The sequence below is a fragment of the Cariama cristata genome, unplaced genomic scaffold (assembly GCF_000690535.1).
Source record: "Cariama cristata isolate BGI_N322 unplaced genomic scaffold, ASM69053v1 scaffold37142, whole genome shotgun sequence".
Lineage (NCBI taxonomy): Eukaryota > Metazoa > Chordata > Aves > Cariamiformes > Cariamidae > Cariama > Cariama cristata.
Genome location: NW_009606251.1, coordinates 23,482 through 45,705, shown reverse-complemented (window position 1 = coordinate 45,705; position 22,224 = coordinate 23,482). Strand labels below are relative to the sequence as shown.

The following is a 22,224-nucleotide window of genomic DNA, read 5'->3' as shown; positions in this document are numbered from 1 at the left end:
AAAGGACACAAAAGTTTTAAGAGTTACTAAACATTTTGCTCCAATTTCCTACTTCAGGTGTTAAACACTTTTATATTTCACAAAGCATTTTTGTGATGTATACCATATGAATCATACTAGCTACTTTCATTTGGCGTTTGAGCCAAGAGAGCTACCAGCAGTCTTTGATTAAGTTCTTGAGTAGCTCTAGCAATCAAACCAAGAAATGTCCATCTTGAAGACTTAAGAATGGAGAAAGCAAAATGCCTGCAGCCACTAAACTCCACACACTTGCCATTCAGCGTTAGTATACATTACACATTTACACATACATTTTCAGATACTGCTGGTGACACTTTCCAATAACAAAAATTGTGAGGGTTTTAGTTCATCTTGCAACTTTGGTTTTAGCTTTAAAACTAAATCCACATTCCTTCACATGAATACACACTTTCTAACACACTGCATATTCTGTCCAATTAACTATTAAAAATACAAGCCACTTTAAAATACCGAACAATTTGTTTTGGGGCAGCATACACTTATCTCATAGTTATTTCATAACTCAAATCCTGCCAGAAGCCGTTTTGTGGGTTGAACAATAAGCTGCAAAACAGATCAGTCAAAACTCATGTCAAACTGCTTTATTACATCTTAAATAACATTACATTTTAATATAGTATCTATCTTGCATCCAGCTTTCTTGAAGTACACTGACTTTAAAATTAAATACAAAAGGTGAAGAGGGATACAGGGCGTGGAGAAAGCTCTACAGAGTAGTTTCATGAGAGGGAGTAAGAGGGAATTCATCTTTTATGCCAAATCCAGGCCTAACGCACAATTACAGCACATTTTTGTACAGAATGTTGCAGAAAAAACAAAATGGAGAAAAGCTACTACTGCTGCTAGGAAGGAGCATTTCTGGATACAGTGAGAAGATAGGAAAGTTTAACAGAACAATCTGCTGTCCAAACACTGCTGCTTTTAACATTTTATTTTAAAAGAAAGCCAGGAAAACCTGCTCGTTACAAAAATTACTCTGATCAGATGCAAAGGACTCATCCTACAAGAGGAACTGGCTGTGAGGAACTGATTTATAAAGAAGATGGTCTAGGTTCCCTCCTCCCACACCCCAGAATCTTTGACAGCGATTGTTTGAACAGGCTGTTTCTTGAAAAAAAAAAAAGTGACTTATCACGCTACTCCAAAACGTGCATAGCTTTGTACTTGAGTTCTTCAGAGATTTATGCACAGAGTAGCAACAATAAATGAATACAGCGACAATGGTTACAGTTTTTAAACAGGTTATTTCTTCAAAGAAAAAACATCTAAGGACTTAGTCCAATATGCACGTTTTAGCATTTCTACAGCATGCGATTCTAAGAGTAAACCCACCCAATATGGCAAACAATCAAAAAAAGTTTTTTTTTTGTTTAACTTAGAAAGTTCAAGATCATTATTTTCAAAACATTGATTTGTACATCATTTCATACACAAAGAATTGACTCAATACCCAAGTGTAGGATAGGTCTCTTTTGAAAACAGAGATTCCTGGTTGTTGAGACTTATAGGATAGTGTTAGGATATATAAACTGCCCTTTCAAGTGGACAAAACCAAAACAGATTAAAAAAAGTGTGGTGAAAAAGGGGGGGGCAGGAGGGACCAAGGATTGCATTTGTTATCCATAAAAGGTGAAAGGATTCTTTAAACAAGCATTCATTACCTTTTACAGCATGTGCTTGGTTACCTTACTGCTTAACATTATCCTATATATGCCAAGTTTTGTGCAACAATTATCTGTGATACTAGAAAATAAAACAAAACAAATTAGGGTCTAAATTTACAACGTTAACAACCCCCAGAAGTTCTGGGCTAGGACTCCCTTGTTTTGCTCAATTAAATACAGAAAGAAATGTATTTAAAAAGGAAACTTGAAAAAAATCCTGCTACAAACATGACTTTAAAATTTGCAAGTGTGTGAGATAAAGTCCTTAACTTCAACTTGGAAACTACAGTGAAAGCTAACTGTTTCACGATTATGCTCAAGTTTATTTTCTGGTCATGCTTTTATGATAGTGTTTCATTTTTAAATTCTCAAGACAAAAAAAAATGGTCCCAAAAGGAATGCACAATTTCATTTTGCTTACAACACAGAAATTCTTCTTGGAAAGGTAATTGTGCTCTTCATTTCAGCAACAGGAGACGGAAAAGATCTTGCCCTTTGAAGTTGGGGAGGATGGGGGTCCAAGTTAGTATGGTTGGATTGGATATGCTATCATTTTTAATTTTCAACTGATGGAAACTTCTTCCAGTCATGGAGTCCGCCGCTCTTCTGACACACAGAAAAATTTATTAAGAATTGCACTTTGATAAACTGTAATCAAGTTTTGCTCTCATTTAGCCGTCACCATTTTCAAGAATGCCATTTATTTACCAACCCAGATTCAAAAGACCATACAGTCAGCCCTACCAGGAAAATAAAGTATGCCAAAAATAGTTAAACACAAAAATGTCATTGCATACATTAAAAAAAAAGTTCTAAAAAAACCCCAAACAAACCACACCACCAAAAAAACCCCCAAACTGATTTCCCCCCCGCTGCCCCCCAGTGACTTTCCTCATCTGAACTATAAGCTTGCAGCATCAGTAAAACAGCACTGTTTGGACCTGGAAAAAAGCATTCCGAATCCCAAACAAGGACAGCTGCAATTAACTTAACTGCATACCTACCCACTTCAGTTCCAGATCTTGAGGAAGCTGTCCCATGATCCTGTTGCCACTGCCATACCATCATCAGTCACACCTAAGCAACTGACACGGTTATCATGACCAGCAAGGACACCTATAAGTAAGAACATGCAACAAACATATTACATTGATGATTTCATACTTCAGTTCAAGCAACAGAGGCATGCATGTTTGGATTAGTCAACCTATACACTCAAAAATCCTGAGCAAACATGGTTGGAATTTTTAAATGCCTTTGGTTTTATAAGCACAAACTTAGATATAACTGGGTGGGTTTGCAAGGGGGTCATTCAGTAAATGCTTTACTCCAAAATTTTCCTTGTATGTTCCCCACATTATGACCTTTACTGGTTTCTCGCGAGTTGTGAAATCACAGCCCTGAAGATTCTGCTGACAATGTCACAGCAATAAATACAGTATAACCATGTATGACATAGCTTTTAGTATTTCCTCTCCACAGTGATAAAAATCCATTAGATTTTACAAAATTTTTAATGTGTAAAATCCTAAATTAAGCTGAATTATGTTATGAACACTAAAGTATTTTTCATCTAATTTTATCTTACTACGTTTACAAGCACTTACAAGACTTAAACTCCTACATACAATCTATTTGTCAATATGGAGATCTGCTACAATTCAATTATAGTACCATTAAAAAAAGAATTGAGACGCTAAACAGAAAAAATTAAGGGAGCCAACATTTTCCTCTATCCCTTTTAATTTAACTGTTTCAAGGAGGTAAAAAAACTAATTATGTTGAAGCTCTTTCCAGTCCACAGCACTAAACTAAGATATCCTTGATAGACTTAAAATTAATCTTTCTACATCAATTACACTGCTCATAGGACTCTCTTTATTCATATTTTGGGCTTTTCCCCTCCACTTACTGTTCTCAGTAAGTGAGAACAGAATACAAAATATGAATTGTCAGTTTTAGTTCTTACACAAACTAATATGTTTAAAAATTATTATTTCTGTTAATTCAGTGTAAAAATGGCTACTTCATACACAAGGATTCTCGATGCTTGAAGAAGCAACATTTCTGATATAATTTATAAAAGCAGTAATGCTGTGAGAGTAACACCATTAATCTCTAGATCCTATTAAATCCATATAAGTGCCTAAGCCTCAGCACAGAATTGTGCACTCCAAAGTGTTGAAGTGGTCGATATAATCTTCAGAAATTCAGCATGATACAGAAGCCAGCTGCCAGAGCTAACAGAATTACCTAGGAGTTACCTAGAATCTACTGTGGAAATAGCATTAAAATATTGAAATTCAGTCTACCATCAACATTAGTAAGTGCTGCAATTTGGTAAATCAAAGAAAGCGCCAAGAAGTCTTATACATTTGAACTGAATACCTAACCGCAAACGTGTTTAATATAGAATCAGACACGACAGAAGTGTCAAATCTGCTCAGCAATCTTAAGTCTCAGAACATTCAATAAGCAGAATACTTGACAAAGTAGTTGTTTAAATCAGTTCTAAAACTTGGCAATAAAGAATCACACTTCATGAGTGCATGGACCATAAACCCAGATCTGTATAAAGAACTGTTTCTCATTTCTACAGGTAAGCAAGATCACCACCACCTCCTGTTCTTTTTCTTAATGAAGGTCTTTCAAAGAAAAAAAACACAGGAAAAACACACGTAATTGTTTTTACAATACCTAAATACAGCCAATTGTAAACTAACCTAGACATTAATCAAGAGAAATTTCTCAATTCATCTCCATACAGGCTTATATACACATTTATGGTCTCAATAATCAAAGTTCAAGAATCTCGAATTGTAAGTCTCAACACAGACAAGGCTGATTCATAAAGTGCATTTCAGTACTGAAATTATTTGGCACCATTAACTTACAAATAGAACCAAACGCTATTTTACAATATGTGAACCCAGTATCCACAGTTTCAACTTCTCAGCACTGATAAAAACTATCATGAATTTTGGAAGAAACAAAGAGTAAAATCTGAGTGTAAAACAGAGTTACTAGAGACAAAAATCAACAAACCCAATGGAAACTACTTTGGCATAGTCCAGGATTATACGTTTGTTTATTTTTTTTCTACCTGCAGTATATCCTTCCCTCAAAACAATGAGTCAATTTGCACCAAATAATGTACTTGCAATTAATTCTTTCAACTTCATGTGGAAGAATATTCTGCTTAGCTTGTGGTTTTTGTTTGCTTTTAAAACCCACCTAGGATAATTTTAAAAGCCTAGACCACTTTATATGGTAACAGAGTAGGTCCTTGTTCTCATCCCCTGTTCTGATGAGAGTAATAGAACATTTGCAGCCTAATTTATAACTTTTCTCCTTTTTTTTCTAATAAACATTTTCTTTTTAAAGAACTGAAGTTAAATTATCTTAATCTTTGGACCATAAATTTCCATATTCATTTCCTCAAAACATAATCTCCACAGTATTTGTCATTTCGCTGGTTGTTTCTATAGTTACTGCTACAAATATCAGAAAAAAAATTATTTTATATAAATAGCAACATTAATGTTGAATTGCTTTAAACAGTTCATACATACACAATGCCATAAAGTCTAAACCAAAAAAATATAGACCTCCACCCCCAAAACCTTGTTTTTAACATCAGTCTTCCTGTTCTCAAGCATCCACTGTTCCCTTCTATCCTTTAGCAGTATTCTGATGTATTTGTTAACATCGTTAAGCTACTTTCATCATCGGTCACCCTAAAACAGGTTATCACAAGACTTTAAAAGTTGAGACAGGGAATGCTAGCAGGTCTGTGCATGTGACTCAACTCACATTCAGTATGTCACACTGTGTTTATAATATTTAAAACCAAAACCATTTACCTGCTCTATCAGCTTTCAGTGTGTCCCAGACATTGCAGTTGAAGTCATCATAACCAGCTAGGAGGAGACGTCCACTCTTGGAAAATGCTACAGAGGTGATGCCACAGATGATGTTATCGTGTGAATAAACCATAAGTTCTTGATCAGCCCGAAGATCAAAAAGCCTGCACGTAGCATCATCCGAGCCCGTGGCAAATGCATTGCCATTTGGGAAGAACTTTGAGGGAGAGGGGGAGAAAGAAAAAAGACACGTGATTTCAGACTTGATTCCTCTGTCTCACTGAATATAGCATTTTGTATAGATCAAGCGGAAAAAGAAAGCAGCGAAGAAGAGTATACACCTCTCCACTACTGCAATATGGGCAAAACCAGTGAAGTAGTTAAGAGCATGTGAAGAGCAGCCACTATTTCCATTTACCACAATGGATCTGAAGGTGTACAAATTTTAGGTACTTTCCCCAGCTACAAAAACTATTAATTAAGAAAATATGCCATAAGACTACATCATACAGTACATGCTTAAGAGCTGAGATTAGAGAAATATAAAACTACAGATTTAAATCCCATGTCCTCTGTTCAAGTTGATACATACACAGATGGCATTGATGTCCGACTCATGGCCAGTGAAGGTTTGCCGACACATTCCTTCTCTAACATCCCACAGTTTGGCAGAGGCATCACAGGCACCAGAAACAAAACACCGGGCATCAGGAGCAAGAGACAAACTCATGACATCTCCAGTGTGCCCAGTAAATGTAGTTGTCTGCTGACCAGTTTCTATGTCCCAGAGAGCACTTGAAAGAATAATTAAAAAGGCAAAAATCAACACATTTGTGCTCCATTAGGAGGTCTAGACAGCAATTCTTGTCTAAACCTGTTCATTTATATCACTGCTAAAAAGTAAAAGTCCATGAAGTACTAACAAAAAATATACTGAGAGCAGAAAAAATAAACATTCTTTGTTGAAATATTTGGCTATGTTACAGATAATTGTGCATAGATTTTAAAAGCCATTTTAAATTTTAAAATATTGGGGGTTTTAAATTGAAAAACCGTGCAAAAATCCTAGTGATTAAGACTCTGGGCTGATTATACACAAAGTTCTTGTGACATGCCAGTGATTACTGTCCAGTACTACTACAAGCTTGATTTAAAGCAGCAGTGGTAAGGCTACAGCAAAAGCTGAGCCAGCATTTGTGAGTTTTTAAAAACTCACCGAGGATGCGTAACTTGATGATAGACATACCTCACAAAGCTCCACCACTTTCCCAAGACAGCAAAATCATGACTACAGTGATAATCAAAGAGTATAAAGGGATGAAGGAACACTATCACCTCCCTAACAAGAGATCTAAACATCTTAGGAAGATCAAGGATTTTTAATTTCTGTAATTTCTCAGTAAACCAGACCCATCAGTGGCTGATTTGCACTAGGCAATGAAGAGATGACTGTACTTTGACACTGTACTTTGAAGCTTGGCTCAACTGAAGCGATGTCAAGGACAAAGTGTTATTCAGACAACTGTAGAGTTACTACAGTACCTCCTGAGGCAGCTATATTCTCTTAAAAAGCATAATTTTAACAAATCCTGTTTGCTTTTTTAGAAAAAGCATCAACACATATTTAGAAACATTTTTGTATAAAACCCAAACTTATATATTCAATAGCTACTCAGAATGAGGGGACTAATAGATGGGCATTCAAAGAGACTGACGCTGTGTAGGAGAAGTACTATTAGCCTTTGCTATAAGAATTGCTGCTTGAGAGAGCTGTAATGCTTTTAAGAACTAGATGTAATAGAAAAATCTATGCAAAAAGATTGACGTCTTTTCTCGTTCAGAAGCTAGTATTTATTAAGATATACACCTACAGTCTCCTCAAAAAACCTATCTACTGTCACTGTAGAATATTTCCTAGGAGCTCTTCTGAATAACAAGAACTAAATCCTGTATTAAAAAGTCATATTTGGATTTTTCTAAGTAATAAATAGTGAATACTAAGCAAGTTTGAGAAGTCATTAGTCTGACACACTTATTTCTGAAAGCCAAATAATTACAGCAAAAAAATTTCCCACACCATCTTAACACAGAGAATTAGGTCAGGCTCTTCAGAACTAAAACGTAACTAAACAGCCAAAGCTAACAAACTTGAAAGTCCAAGTTTTTCATTACTAGTAAAAACATGACATATGAACAAATAATCTATCACATTTAGTCTTCTAGATGACTGTCAGGTTTACAAAGAATAAAGTTTCCTTCAATAACAGAGTATAGCTGCGAAAAGTCATTACTAACAATCATGTCAAAATTTTACTGCTTACCAAGTGGTGTCGCCAGAGCTGGTAACGATTTGATTATCATCCAAGAAACGACAGCATGACAAGTATCCTGAAAACAAAATAAAAAGTTGATGAATAAGACCAGAGATTACTCCTCACATAGCATACTGGCTTGCTTATATGTTGCTTCCTCCTCTCCTGAAGATGCAGCAAAAACTACTATATAAGCCTAAAATACAAACACAGACAATTTTTATATAGGAGCCTCCAATGTTTTGGACAAAATGTAGTTTGGCTCTTTACAGACCATGCCAAATTCAACCACTACACTAGCACAGTCATACACTGGTATCACAGCAAGTCGACCTAAACAAAGATGTCTGTAACAGAACAACATAGACTTAAGCAGCTTAACCAAACAGGGTAAATGCTGTTCTGGAAATACCTTGCCAGTTTTTCTTTTGGTAGCGAGTGGGGAGAGGAGGAGGAGGAGGAGGAGGAAGAGAAAGAGGCAGTAGTGAGGCAAAAGTGTGGAATCTGCTGGCCAAGCTGCATGGAAGTATGGATAACCCTGCACTGTACACACTAAACTTGCTTAGAAAGTGGATCTGTATGTCACTGCATCCAGGTGCAACACAACCTTATGACATCAACTGTATCATAGAACTGTTGGGGATGGGGGGGAAGCCCCTACATTCTTGGTCAGTACAAAGAACAGAGCATATACATTGGATGTTTCCCAACAGTTGCATCAAAGAATTTCATCTAAATGCTCTGAAGCATCTTTGTACCGAACTACCACATGCCAAACTATCAACATAACAACTCTGATTACAAAATTAGTCTGTCCTGCCAGCCACCTCTATTGCACAAAGCACAAACATCTTCTGAAAATCCAAACTACAGCAAAATATGAAAACCTGTCAACATCAGCTTCCAGCTACAAGCTTTGTTCAATTCTGCAACAGAAAAGCCGCTCATTGAAACTGTTCCTTCAAGAAGATTACACACACAGAGGTCTCAAATATACTCCTTTGATATCTCTTGCATTACAGCAAAATTCTGCTTCTCGTGTTATGGAAAAATCCGTGTTTTCCCAGCTATACAGTTTATAGCCATAAAGACTATTAAGCACCTAGAATATCATAAAAATAATGCTCTTTTTATTGCTAAAATATTTTTTAGTATTGATACACACACAGGGCCACATACAGAAAGTCAAAGCTCCCTGTGTCCAAACATCATTCCAATTTTCCCTGTGTCCTGAAGGGAGGAGGCAGGAAAAGAAGAGTACCTTCTTAGAAATCACTTTACTGCTCACATCAGAACCACTATCTGAAGGTCAAATCAACACTGCATTCTCACACCCTTAACTACATCCAGAGGGTACACAATTCCTCTAAATTACATAAATCATGCTCTGTAAGAAAGACAGCTGGAAGAAAATTAAATAGCATTAAGCGTACTTTAATTCACGTTTAACTTTTTCTGTATTAAAATTCATTAATGTATAACTATTTATTTCTGGAGTAACCTTATTTTCCAGCAATGAACAGGCTTTATACCCTTTTCTTTACTCTGTACAGTTAGAGGCTTGATCAGGCAGAAAACCAGCATGACACAGAGCCCACCTGATATTTTCTCTAAAGAACTGTTAAGAGATTTTCTCTGGAGCCAGGCTGACAGTCTCTAGAGCAACCTACCTCTGTTTTGCTGTGTTTTGGATGACACTCTTTGTGGAAACAAAGAGACCATAAAAATGACATCCAGCTTTAGGAGAAATGCCTAATTACAGTCCATTCCTTTTCTCAGATTGTTGGAGGTATTGCTGATTCTGCAAGAATGCAGAAGACTACTGATGTGTGACAGGGTCAGTACCACACTAGTACAAGATACTAGATTGCCTACAAATAGCCAGTGTTTTAATTTTTAATGGAGTTCAAGAAACCACCTACCTGGCTTTCCTCTGAAAAAATTCCAATCCCATTCACAAAAAAATAAAAATACGATCTGTCCATTATCAGGCAATATACAGAAGCAGTTCACATTTTCTAGGTTACTACTGCTTATAAGGTGCTCATCTCTGTTAACTGTACATTCTTTAGGAAGTGAGAATATCTTCAGTTGCTAAATTTGCTTTTAAGAGGCACTTTGTGACACTGAGCCTCTTGGTTTGTTCAGAAAGAAAAATTTTCGACTCATCCCCCATACTTAAAACACTAGCATTTAAGCACCATGAGGGAGTTTCTTACTTCAAAAACTCTAACGCCTGTGTTCCTACAATCCTTACTCAACAGGACAAATTTTGCTTCACTTGCCACTAAGAAAACTTTGCAGCTACACATCCTAATTCACCAAGCAAAGCCTACAAGTCTACTTGTCTTCTCATCAATCATAAGACAGTCCACCTTAGAAACAGAAGGCAATAATTAAGCTACTGTATTTTGCGGAGAAGGGAGAGAAGGAGAAACAGCAGAGGAAGTAATGAGAACTCAAATCTCTGCAACTAAAGAATAGCTGTATCAGAAGGCAGCTGTCTTGCTTATGAAAAGTTCAAACACATTCTCATTACACTTCTTCTGGTCAAAGAGCATCATCCTTTAAAAAAAAAAAAAAGCTTTTAAAAAGGGGAGAAAAAGCCATTTAAAAATAGCCAGTATGCAACTAAGATCCCGCCTGAGAAAGAGGTGCATAATGAAGTATATATTTTTAACGAGGAAATTATATTTAAGAGATTTTTTTTTTTTAGTCTTCACCATGTGCTTAGCTAACTTACATTGTTCTGAAAAAGCACTCACCTGTGTGACCAGCTAGTTCACGGCTGACACGTACATTCCCTTCACGAGTTTTCAAGTTATAAATGGAACAGATGTTATCAAGACCACCACAAGCCACATAATTTCCAGAAGGAGCATATGCACAAGTCATGACCCAAGATGAACGCAGGGGAATAGCATGCACCTGAAACAGATACATTAATGTACTTCATCTACAAAACAACTGATTCAATAATTTACCATCAGGAAGTTTTTCACCTGTCTCTCAAGACATACATCATCTTTTTGTCAAAAGGATAAGAAGAAAACAGTGAAAAGAAAAGTCTTTGGCTGTTTGATTATCAAACTATTTTGAGGGTAACTTGCATATATAGCTCATCAGACCAAGTAATGACGTAATTAAAACTTCAGATTTGCCTTTCCTGAATCCACTTTAATCAGCAATTTTGGTAAAAACTAAATTATTTCATTTCAGTGCTCTGATTACTATTGGTTTATTATAGGTTCAGGAAAATATTGACTTCCAATTACAGTCGACAGAACTGCCAATTCCAGGCTTAGATACTACGAACAAACAAGTAAGGAAATCACTACTTTCACTGCCATTTAAATCTTTCTTTGGAAACCCACTGCAAGCAATCAAGCTTTGCATATAAATAACTACACCATGTTTCCTTGTCATTCTGTGCTCAAAGAGCTTTATTAAAAAAATTATTGAAGCTAAACCTGTTTTTTGTCTTTTTAACTCCTTGCATTCATCCTTCAAATAACATCTTTAAGAAACGGATCATATCCTTATACATATTGTGAGATTTCATGCAATGTTAACAATCTTCCTGCGTTTCTTAAATAACCAGTGACGGTTACTGTCTGTTCCTCTGCTGCTACAGTAATAGGTGATCCTGCAGCAATTAGCAGTCAAAAACCCAATACCCTGCACTAAAATCAGAACCAGCGCAGTTCTGGAAGTCTCCTACCAAGGAAATAATTGGAATATTAACCTTGAGCCATTTTATTTTATGATTAGGAAAAGATCATATTTATGACAACTGTGTTACTTCCAACATGTGCTACAACTGCCAAAAGAACATCTGCAGACTATCATTCAAGTATTTTTGCATTAGCTGCTTCCGGGTGCTACCTAGTCAAATTTAATACTGTTTCAACACCAAGCTGTTCGCTACCCATAATTCTACAGGGTTTGTGGTTTGGGGGGGGGGGGGGGGGGGGGGGGGGGTACTTTGGTTTTTGGGGTGGGGTGGTGTTAATTTGGTTTTTGTTTCTTTGTTTCTTTAACTTCTTTGGGGTGGTGTGGTGGGTTTTGTGTTTGTTTTTAACTCAATTGCTATTTCACTGAATCAATACTGCCCAGAGGTAAGGGAGGAGGATGTTTTTGCAGCTAAAGAGTTCTATTTCTGATTCTAGTAAAAATTTTATTAGTCTAGTAACAACCTCCGATTCCATTCCCTCCCAGATAAGAAAACTGTTCTCTGCCTCTAGATGATGTTATGGACTAATTAGCATTCATATAAGAACTGAAGATACCAATACGGAAATCATGGTATACAGTGATTGTTTTATCATCTTATCTTTCAGTTGTTACAGTAATTTAGATCACATTTACCTGCAGGCTGGCCTCAAAGGAGGAGGATGAAGGCAAGAAATGGGTGGGTTTATTTTTATGTTGCAAACAGCATTATTACTCTTCACTAAAAGGTTATGGATTCATTAGGTTCACAACTGGGATTCAACAATAATCCCAGCTTTAGGAATTGCTGCTGCAGTTGTTTGTTTCTGCTTCTCCCTCCTCTGTAGCATGCTATTTGCTCAAGTGCATTGGCAAAATTGTTTTTAAGGCTACGATGAGCTAAGCCAGGAAAATTTATTTGAAATAAAGTCAGTTCCATGCTCCTGCACACAACAGACTTAAGTAGCTCTGTCAACCTAACTCAAAGGGGCAACATGTGATTTGTTGCTAGCCCTGATAACAGTAGCCATAACCAGTAAATACCAATTGCTGTGATATGAAAAGTAATCCTGAACTGTATCGTGTGATTGCAGCCAGAAAGGGATGATTATATATGTCAGGTCTTTCAATACTTAACTGCAGACACCACATTACTATGGCTATGCTTAAATCTCTGACCATTCTGATGCAACATGCTGATTACCTCTTGCTCTCTGTTGACCAATTTCTCTATGTTATCAAAACAAATGAAAACATTCTCTAGATAGAAGTATTGCATCATTTTCCTTTTGGGTGCACATTTCCACACACAATGAACTTAAGACACTGCTATATTCTTTAAATGCAAGCTTTATTGTTTTGTAGAATTCAAAATTTGGTCTTAAAACTATGAAATTAATGCAGCCAAAAATCACGACAGGTCCTTCCTTTGTATTTACAACTGAATTACATGGTAACTTATCAATTAGTCTTACCTTGTTTGTAGTATAGCTGTCCCAAATTATAAGTTTGCCATCCTGGGAGGCACTAACTAGAAGCCTAGAGAGGAAACAGGAGGTAAACACAATCATTGCAGGAAGACAAGAAGGAACGTCTTTGTGATGAACATCTTTGTAATGGCATTTGTCTCCACTATCAAGGCCAAGGCACTTGAAACCATTTAAGTACAGTGCAGCATTGCCCAATTCAGTTATTAGCACTATAAAAATAAATTTGCAAGTACTCAATTTCAGTGCTAAATATTATGGAAATGTGTGATGGAACACCTACACGTTAACATATTCTGACTTCAGGAAAAATTGTAGCCACATAACTAACATCTCAATCTTGAAAACTGGAGGAGAAAACTCACATGGAATCAGTGCTTCTGTGCTCTACACACAGGCTTCAGATTCATTACGTTTGGGAATCTACACGATCAACATGTTTTCCTTTTTTCCTATTTTTAAAACAGGAATTTAAGTTCTAAGATATCCAAAAACCGTGAATGAACGTCAGCACCGAAATACAATGAAGATGAAATGCAGCAAAGATACCACTAATGGAAGAGACAGCGTTAGGAAGGTTTTTACTATAAATCAACACCACCTCAATCCCCCACCCAGCAATCATGTTTGGAACATGATGCATCTAATTAATTGTTCAGAGCTCTCTTAGCTGCTTTTAATGCGTTCTAAGATAGATCAGGTATACTGACATGAACGATCTGTATAGCCTTTGCATTTTCTAAGTAATTTTGGAGAAAATACTCCAATATGGTATTCAAATTTGTTCTGTGCATCTTCTGACCATTGCCAAGCTGAACAATACAGTCCAATCATTGAAGTACTCCAGTCTCTCTGCATTAATTTTTTTTGCTCTACGTTGTATTTGAGAGTTGTCTTGAAACACTTCTGCCAAACAAGAAATTAATCCCCATCTTTTAAATGAGCTATAAGCCAAAGAGATGCATGAAATAATGAATTCTACATATCTGTGAGAAATTAGCTTCTTTCACAGGCATAGAAAACTGAGGTGCAAAACACTAAAGTTTAACTCAAAGTAACAATTGTGTTTGTTCTGATTTTTAAGTACTAAGTAACGCAAAAACTAAAAGTATAACATATGAATTATTTTTCATCTTCATGATGCATACTATATTCTTCGTTAAGCACTTGGTCATTTTGCTTTAGGGTATTTACTGTGTGCATACACACAAGAGTTCATGCGGTTCTTTCATAAGGCACAGCTTGTTTACACAAACTTGGTAAGAACTTTAACGACATCAAGCTTCCTCTGAAAATCTGAGGAGAAAGAGGCTAGCTGTAACTTACAAACTCATTAGTTGTAACTTAAAAATTCCCAAGGGGAATTTTTTTTTTTTAAATCTGTTCCTACAAGGAAGCAGCAACATATCCTTTTAACTGAAGTTTAAAAATTTGCTGCCATTAGTGTGCCTTAAAATTCTTGTAAAGAAAAGAGAATGAAAGTAGCTGATACTAGTATCACTTAGTTTCCCTTTAACTGAACATCAGCAGTTAACAGGAAACAGCATTTAAGGAAAAAAGACAGTGAAATCTACTCTATCTCCACAGTTCTCAGAATTCATGTGGTACAACCACCATATTTTTCAGGCAGGTAGATGAAGACTGGTATTTTGGCATCAAATTTAGATTACAAAAACATGAACACTAGGAGAAAAAAAGTGATATTGTTTCTGAATTCTCTTAGTTGTCTGAGTTCTCTTGGAATTAGTGGTTCCTAGTGGTAGGAACAGGAAAAATAAGAGAGTCCTGTGCACTCAACTTTCCAAAGAACAGTGAAGCCACATGATCTGATTTTGTTTTGCTAGCACCCACCTGGAATCAGTCCCCCAGTGCATTGCATAAATTTTAGCCAGGTGTCCTCGGAGCGTTCTTCTAGTGCGCATTTGAATTCTCCCCACTGGGTCAATATTGGCTGTGATCTGAAATAGGAACAGGGTCATACACTGAATTTTTCACTTCATAGTTCCAAAAGTAACACATCATACACAATTACATTTAAATGAGCATTTCCATGCAGAACAAAGTCCCACATTTTGAATATTGACTGAGTTTTAAAATGTTGCCTAATCAAAAGTTACAGCATTTTATGTAGTACATCTTTATCAAATTAAAAAAGCAGCCTCTCTATCGCCTTTATAAAGACTCTCAGAAACTACATTGTGTAGGCCATATCTTCTTAGACTTCTAGGATTTCAGACCTTTGATCAGGGTTTTCTACTCCTGTATAGATAAATGTGGTAGACTAACACTTTTTTTGTTCCAGAAGGGTGGGTGTGGGGAGATATATTAGGCTTTAAACATGTCTCCATTTTTAAAGGATGAATTAATAACTCACTTTCAAATCCAAATGACCTCCCCTTCCAAGTATAGAATTATTAAATTCATAGTATTCCTGATTTATTTAACTTCTTGAAGACAAAAGTAGTCTCTGGAACAAGCGAATAGTGAAGTGCGGAAGTAATCAGTTTAGCTGTCCTTACACTGTTGAATTTAATTATATTAAGTCCTCCAGTCTGGTGAGAAGTATCAGTTTAAAAAAAAACAAAAACAAAAAAACCCCACACACAAGACCGCAGAACACACTTCCAGTACTGTAAGTACTACACATCACAACAAATCCTAGAGTTTGTAAGTTTATTTTATGGATAATGTCTGCATACTTCTCATGTCTCCATGTTACAAAATTCTTTGGCAAGTTCATTTGAGTAAAGATCTCTGCTTCTTTTCAAAGGCTATCAACACAGCTTAGGACTTAGATGAACAGATACAAATATTTCCCTGACATAAAACAACTTTCATGGTGGACACCTCTCATACTAAGTAATACTGAAGCTTGTTTGGTTTCCTCCCCCCCCCTCCTTTTCCGTACTTTCACCCTGGAAAATACTCAACATTGTGCCACACATAAGATGAGATCACAAAATACATACACTCACATAAGTGTTGGTATTACCTATATTACTTTATATTTAATGACATCTTAAATTAATAAATTGACATCAATCACTTCTGTACCAACTATCTTAAATCAGACACACAGGATTAATAGTCAACATTCAAGCAAATGGACTGAAGTAGGTGACAAGAGTAAACTAATTCATGACATACCTAGGAGAAAAAAAAGGCAAAGGCTTGTCACATCTTCCAATGCCATAATAATCTGTTTCAGACTAAATTCCTAACAGATTTCTAGAAAAAACCCCACCATATCTCCGTGAGATGTACTACAGAGTACAGATTTCCCTTTCTCCAAGTTAATGTTGATTGAAGCCAAGCCAATAGGATCAAAATGTGACTGTACAGCAAGATACAAAGGTATTAGCTCAGATTCAGACCTAAGTGCAGCTTCGTGTGGAAATTAGTAAGTAGGTTAACCTCAGCAGGTCTTATGGTTCAGGTTATCATGGTAACGCAACTGTACTACTATCATATCTGTAGCAGAACACTAGGGTTCCCCTCCATTACTTCCCACTGAGCAGAAGCAATGTGCCCTGAGACACTTCTTAAAGAAACTGGACAAACAAAAACAATGTGCTTATTTCTGGAAAAAAGCACCTAAAGGCAAAATAAAAAAAATTTATAAAGGTGGCAAAAAAGATTCACTTGCACTTACCTTCTTATACCATATCTTTTTGTAAAGGAGACAAATTTTCATAATTCATGTTAAACTCTTAAATACTTACCTGAGCCAGCGTGGCATCCGCACATGCTTTCCTAGCATCCTGCAACAGAAGAAAATTAGAGAAATCTGAGGAAGTTCTGTACATTTCTTTATCTCTGTTTTGTGAGGTTGATCAAGCACCCTCAAAACAAGGTTCAGAAAACATTTCTGCTTGTCATCCAGAGAGGACTCATCCTAACCATAGCACGAACTTAATATACAGTTTGCTGTCAAAACACATTGAGCATATTCAGCGTTTAACTTTGAAAATTTTCTTCTTCTTTTGAGAGAAAGGTAACATGATTTTCACCATGAAGACAGTCAAGCAATGGAACGCTTGTCCAGATAGGCTGTGCAGTCTCCGTTCTTGGAGGTTTTCAAGGCCCAACTGGACAAAGCCCTGAACAACCTTATAGCTGACCTTATTTTAAGCAGGAGGTTGCTTAACATTGGTTACGGTCTGGCTCAGAAAAACTTCAGTAAACATTCATTTTGATCTAATCCATTTTGTGCATTATTTGTGTAACTACTATTTCCTAAGCAATATTAAAGACCAAAAAGTAATTTCCTAAAGCAGTTACATGTGCTTGCCCTTTCTAAATATCCACAGCATTAACTTTGACATTGTGAAAACACTTAATGCATCATTTCTATCCATCTGCTCTCAAGATGCACAAATGATCATTCATCTGTACTGTGGCTCCAAGATCCACTGATACAATACATACTCTGATTTGGTTTTTCAGTTGCTCAGCCTCCTGGCGTAACTGGTCAAGCTCACTCATTTTCCTGTGCTAAAGGTGTACTTCACGGCCACCTCTGAAACAGCCAGAAATCTGAAAGACAGGTGATAATAATGAGAATAGTAGAAGTCATAGCTTGAAACGACTAGACAAGTCCTTTCAACTATCTCAAACAGCACTTAAAAAAGGCAGATTGGTTTATAATTACTGGAATACAGGTGAAAAGTATTTCTCCGAAATGTCTTCAGAATAAGGTGTTACCACACACAAATGTGCTTAGCTTTTTTCCAGCCACAGTAAATAAAACATAATTTGGACTTATTCCTTTCCTCCAGGCCTCTTTGTTACTTTTTTTTTTAATTAGTGTTTTTCTGAATCAGTTTTGTATGAACTCAAATTTCCCAAGAGCAAACCAGCAGATAACACTAATGTTAGATGCAAAAATCAGAACTTCTCCATAGGTCTTAAGAAGAGAGTAAGGAATCCTATCAAAGGATAAGCACCTTAAGTATTTACAGACTGACACAAGCACTTGCAAAATGCTGTAAAAAGACTTCTTATGAATGCTATCTGTAACACAGCAGTTATGAGAAATGTTGTTCTGACATCTGGATAAAAGGAGACCACTCACAAATGTTGTTTGGGATTTTACTTGTTAATTGATAAAACATCTCCCTGAGATTTCCAGAATGGATTTTATCATTAATACGTTGTCAGAATAAAACTAGTATTTTTGGAATGTTAGGTTGAAGGGAGGAGTTTAAGAAACTACTGCCAACAGACATTTTCCCCCTCTAAGACTCTAATTTCCTAGCATCAAGAAGCACCAAAGTACAAACATACATCCCTCTGTCTGCTGTACACTGTAGCCAGCAAGATAGAGGCTCAGTAAAACGTAACTATCACTGAACACCCTCAACTACTGCCTATAGAGTTCCTCAACTATTGGACTGTTTTCCAATATAATAAGCATATAGATATTTTCCATTAAGCATACAACTTATCTTTAAAAGTCACTCTTCCAGAAACACATTGCTGTCATTTTCAATAGCGTTCCATACCTAAAACTCAGCTGTTCTTAAACAACTTCTTTTAAAGTCTCTGTCCCTTGATACCAATGTAGGATGCTGAAGGAACGGGCTGATGAAGTTTATCTTTTATTGCAGAACAAGATAACAGGATTCATTTTCAAATCCCACATAGAGCACCTGGAGTTTATAAACAGACACTATCGTATGTTTTTAGAACATTTTATTAGCCAGAATTGATCCTTTACTGTTAAATAAAGCAACTGCTTTGCTAGCAGCCTTAATATTATTCTGTTAAGATTTAATCAGCTTATTTATCTCTGCAAGCATGCGCATTTTGTTTTTCTCCTAAAGCCCTTCCCAAGGAGAAAGATGAGAATAACTTCCAAATTTTTCTCCAGTCACAGTAACAGAGAACATATTGTGAAGGCAAATTAAAGCAGTAGAGCAAACATCACTGTTGAACGAAAACAAGTTTCAAAACAGTTAAAGACTTTAACATTCCCTAAATACGGCTATCCCACATAACTAGACTTATCTCAGAGCTCTCTTCATAGTAACTAGTATTCCAAACAGAGGACCTCAAGGAACAAATGTCAGATCTTGTCATATCATCATTTACAAATTTACACTCTTCTCTGAAACCCAAAATATTTTAGAAAAAGAATTTTAGTTAGCTTCTGTCTCAAAACCTACTTTCATACAACCTCAAAGCCCTTTCACTTTATTGTGAAATTAGGTCTCCTCTTTCTCTCTTCTGGTTCCAGGGTCATCTTTAAGCCTGCTTGTTCAGCTTAGTCCAAAATCCAGTTAAGACAAAACCCATCAAGAGTGTTTTATTATCCTATAACCACCTTCTTTTCTTTTGAATGCTCTTTTGTTTCCCAAGATGTTTTGTTCATTCTACATTTAAGACAAAACACTCTGTGGCTGGGTCTCTATAGCATGCAGTCATCACTGTCTACAGCTCCTGGGTAGTTCACAGATTGTGAAATAGGATGCACTACTCTTGTCATAAAGGAATTAAGAAGCTCTAAAGACTGTTCTTAAGAATAAACTGCAAATTTTCAGATCTTTTAGCTTTTTGATATCCAGTTCTATTTCTGCCATTCTCTAAGTTAATATATAAGCCCATTTCCCACTAAGCAAATACCAGCCTCTCCAAGCAGAGTACAAAGAATTTAGAGATGGTATCATTCCTATTTCAGAGAAAGAAATTACAATCCAAAACCTTGAGCGTTCTGCTCAAGGTCACAGCAACTCAACAACAGGATTAACATAAAGACTTAGGACACCACAATTCCAGCTGCAGAGTTACAGGTAACTACACTGAAGATTTACATGCAGCTTTATTTTAAAATATATAATAGCATGAATAATATAATGTCAGTCAAAGCAGATACATTCTCCTGTAACATAGTGCAAATTTATTTCTGCCAGAATTTGTGCACTTCGCAATACAATTCTCTCGCATTTAAATGAAACAAAACTTCTTTGTATGGAACAGGAAGAGGCCTAAGGAGATGAACACTAATCCTAGGAAAAAAGTCATATTGAGAAAGTTCACAGAAACTGAACCCTGTAGTTTCATTCTGGATTATTTGCACGCACACTGAGTTTAAAACAAATTATACAAGCTCATTTCATGCTGTGCCTTATTCATTAACATAGCATACACTGAAGGGTACTACTGCAAATGACAAAGCCAGGTGAAGCAGCCCAGCGGTGTCGAGCATCTTCTGCAGTAACACAGAAGCAGTAACACTGATACAGCCATATATGAAGCTGAAGGGACATAAATCACATTCCCCAGCTGATGGGATATCTTAGCTAAAATAGCATGTACATGTGTCTTCATACAAATAAAACTTCCATTACACTTTGAAAGGCCTAGCACAGTAACTATATGCATACTTTTGTTACAGAAGAAACTGTCACATCAAACTCAAGACAGTACCCTGCCTCAGCACTTAGCCTCCATTCTCTTTCAAGTCCCACTTTACACAGGGGCAGAACAGCCCAAACTCCTTCACAATCTGCAAGAATTAACTAAACACACTATCAGGACCCAACCTTCAGAGTCATTTCATAAATGCACTTTATCCAACAGTTAGTCAGACATGCATATGCATATGCATAACCTGCTCTACCTACTGCGCAGCTAAGCTAAAATGCTTTATTTGTGAACTCCACATCAAGATACTCATTCACCAATGTTTTAAGGAAAGCTTCCTTTTAATGAACAACTTCAAAATGGTTCACCAACACTACAGAAACCTTTACACCTACATGCAAGATACAGTCTCCATTATCACAGACAGCAAGGAGTTCAAGGTACTTAACTACTATTGTTAAAGCATCTTCTGTGGATCTTTACCTTCAGTCACTTGCTATTTAGGACTTGTTTCAATATTCACCGCATGATCAATTAGTAGGCAAATGCATATAACCCTTGATGTCTTTCCCATCTGTAACATCATCTATCCATGTAAGTTCATATCTTCAAGTTAGAAACACTTTTAGAGTTACAAGTTAGTCTCTATGCATTCCAAGCAACTCCAAACTCTGAACTGCATTTCTGACAGCATCCATAGGAATTGTTTAAACCAGATTTCCACATTCCCTTTGTAGTCTTTGTTGTTTCAACATCAACAGGAAGTTCGAGTTCCTGCCAACATGACGGAACTCACTAACACTCAGGAAATGAAAATCCTAATGAAGCCAAGGGCATTAAAGTATAGGAATTCTCTGAAGCAGACTGTAAAATTTATGGGACTACCAGCTTGGCTATTCCTCTACTTCTATGCAATTAAATTTATGGCATAAGCATGAGATCCAGGGGGGGAAAAAGGTTTCCATCCTCTTGTGTACTTTTCAGCTATAATGTAAATCAGCACAGTTTACTAGAATCTAGCATTAAAAAAAAATGTTTAAAGAGCAAGAACAACAGGTAAGGTCAGGAAAACGTATGGGAAAACAAAATATTTTTATCTAGTCTCACTCTTGATACATGGGAATCTTTTTATACAGATTTATTCTTATTACAGACACAGAAGTAACAAGCAGAGATTGTTCAATATATGATCTATCATCATTGTGAACTAGCAGAATTGAATATAATGAAAGAATACATTTTTATTTCTTGGTATGTTCTAAAGGCTTTTAACCACAGTTTAAAAGAAGGTTTCTAGAAGAAACTGTAAGCTTGATATGGATGATGCTTCTATTTCTGGGGTTTTGAAAGAAGTTACTAAATTTCTAAATCAAGCAAACCTCATACAAAAAGTCACCACTAAAGTTCCACACTCCTTTTTTCCAAATTGTCACCATAGCTGTGAAGAAATGAGTAGCAGACAAATTCATGCTTACCTCACTTTCTTTCAAATATGTTACTGTGTTCTTGAAGGCAGCCTTCTCAAGAATAACACAATAACTTTGCTGAACTCACTCAAGACCTTTCCAGAGGCTGAAGTGCTTAAGTGTCTCTGCTCTAAGCCTAATTCCCCCTAATCTTGTTGACAAGTATACCTTGTAGATAAATCTTTTTGCTAGGGACGCCAATACATGTACTTGCAAGGTAGTTTACTATTCTTCACTACTCCAAATGACCCAAGTCTCTAATCTCTTCTTAGAAGTTATCCATAGAAGAGTCACTTTGTTCCTCTGTTTCCCAC

The 22,224-nt window shown here is 36.4% G+C and overlaps 1 protein-coding gene across 1 annotated transcript; it reads right to left on the bottom strand.

The window, feature by feature from the left end:
• Positions 1 to 608: 608 nt before the first annotated feature.
• On the bottom strand, positions 609 to 21,993 carry GNB1 (guanine nucleotide binding protein (G protein), beta polypeptide 1). The gene is made up of 11 exons (XM_009696275.1): positions 21,920 to 21,993; positions 17,508 to 17,615; positions 16,802 to 16,840; positions 14,931 to 15,037; positions 13,068 to 13,131; positions 10,647 to 10,809; positions 7,891 to 7,957; positions 6,162 to 6,363; positions 5,570 to 5,786; positions 2,715 to 2,822; positions 609 to 2,312 (listed from the first exon to the last, which is right to left on the bottom strand). The coding sequence occupies exons 2-10, from the start codon at positions 17,562 to 17,564 to the stop codon at positions 2,716 to 2,718; spliced, it is 1,023 nt and encodes a 340-aa protein (XP_009694577.1). The 5' UTR covers positions 17,565 to 17,615; positions 21,920 to 21,993; the 3' UTR covers positions 609 to 2,312; position 2,715.
• Between the last annotated feature and the right edge of the window lie 231 nt (positions 21,994 to 22,224).

Coding starts and splice junctions, on each gene's coding strand:
- GNB1 (XM_009696275.1), bottom strand. CDS start 17,564: ATGAGTGAGCTTGACCAGTTACGCCAGGAGGCTGAGCAACTGAAAAAC. Junction 15,038..16,801: donor CGGATGCCACGCTGGCTCAG/GTAAGTATTTAA, acceptor TTCCTATTTCAG/ATCACAGCCAATATTGACCC. Junction 6,364..7,890: donor AGCTCTGGCGACACCACTTG/GTAAGCAGTAAA, acceptor TATTCTTTCAAG/TGCTCTCTGGGACATAGAAA.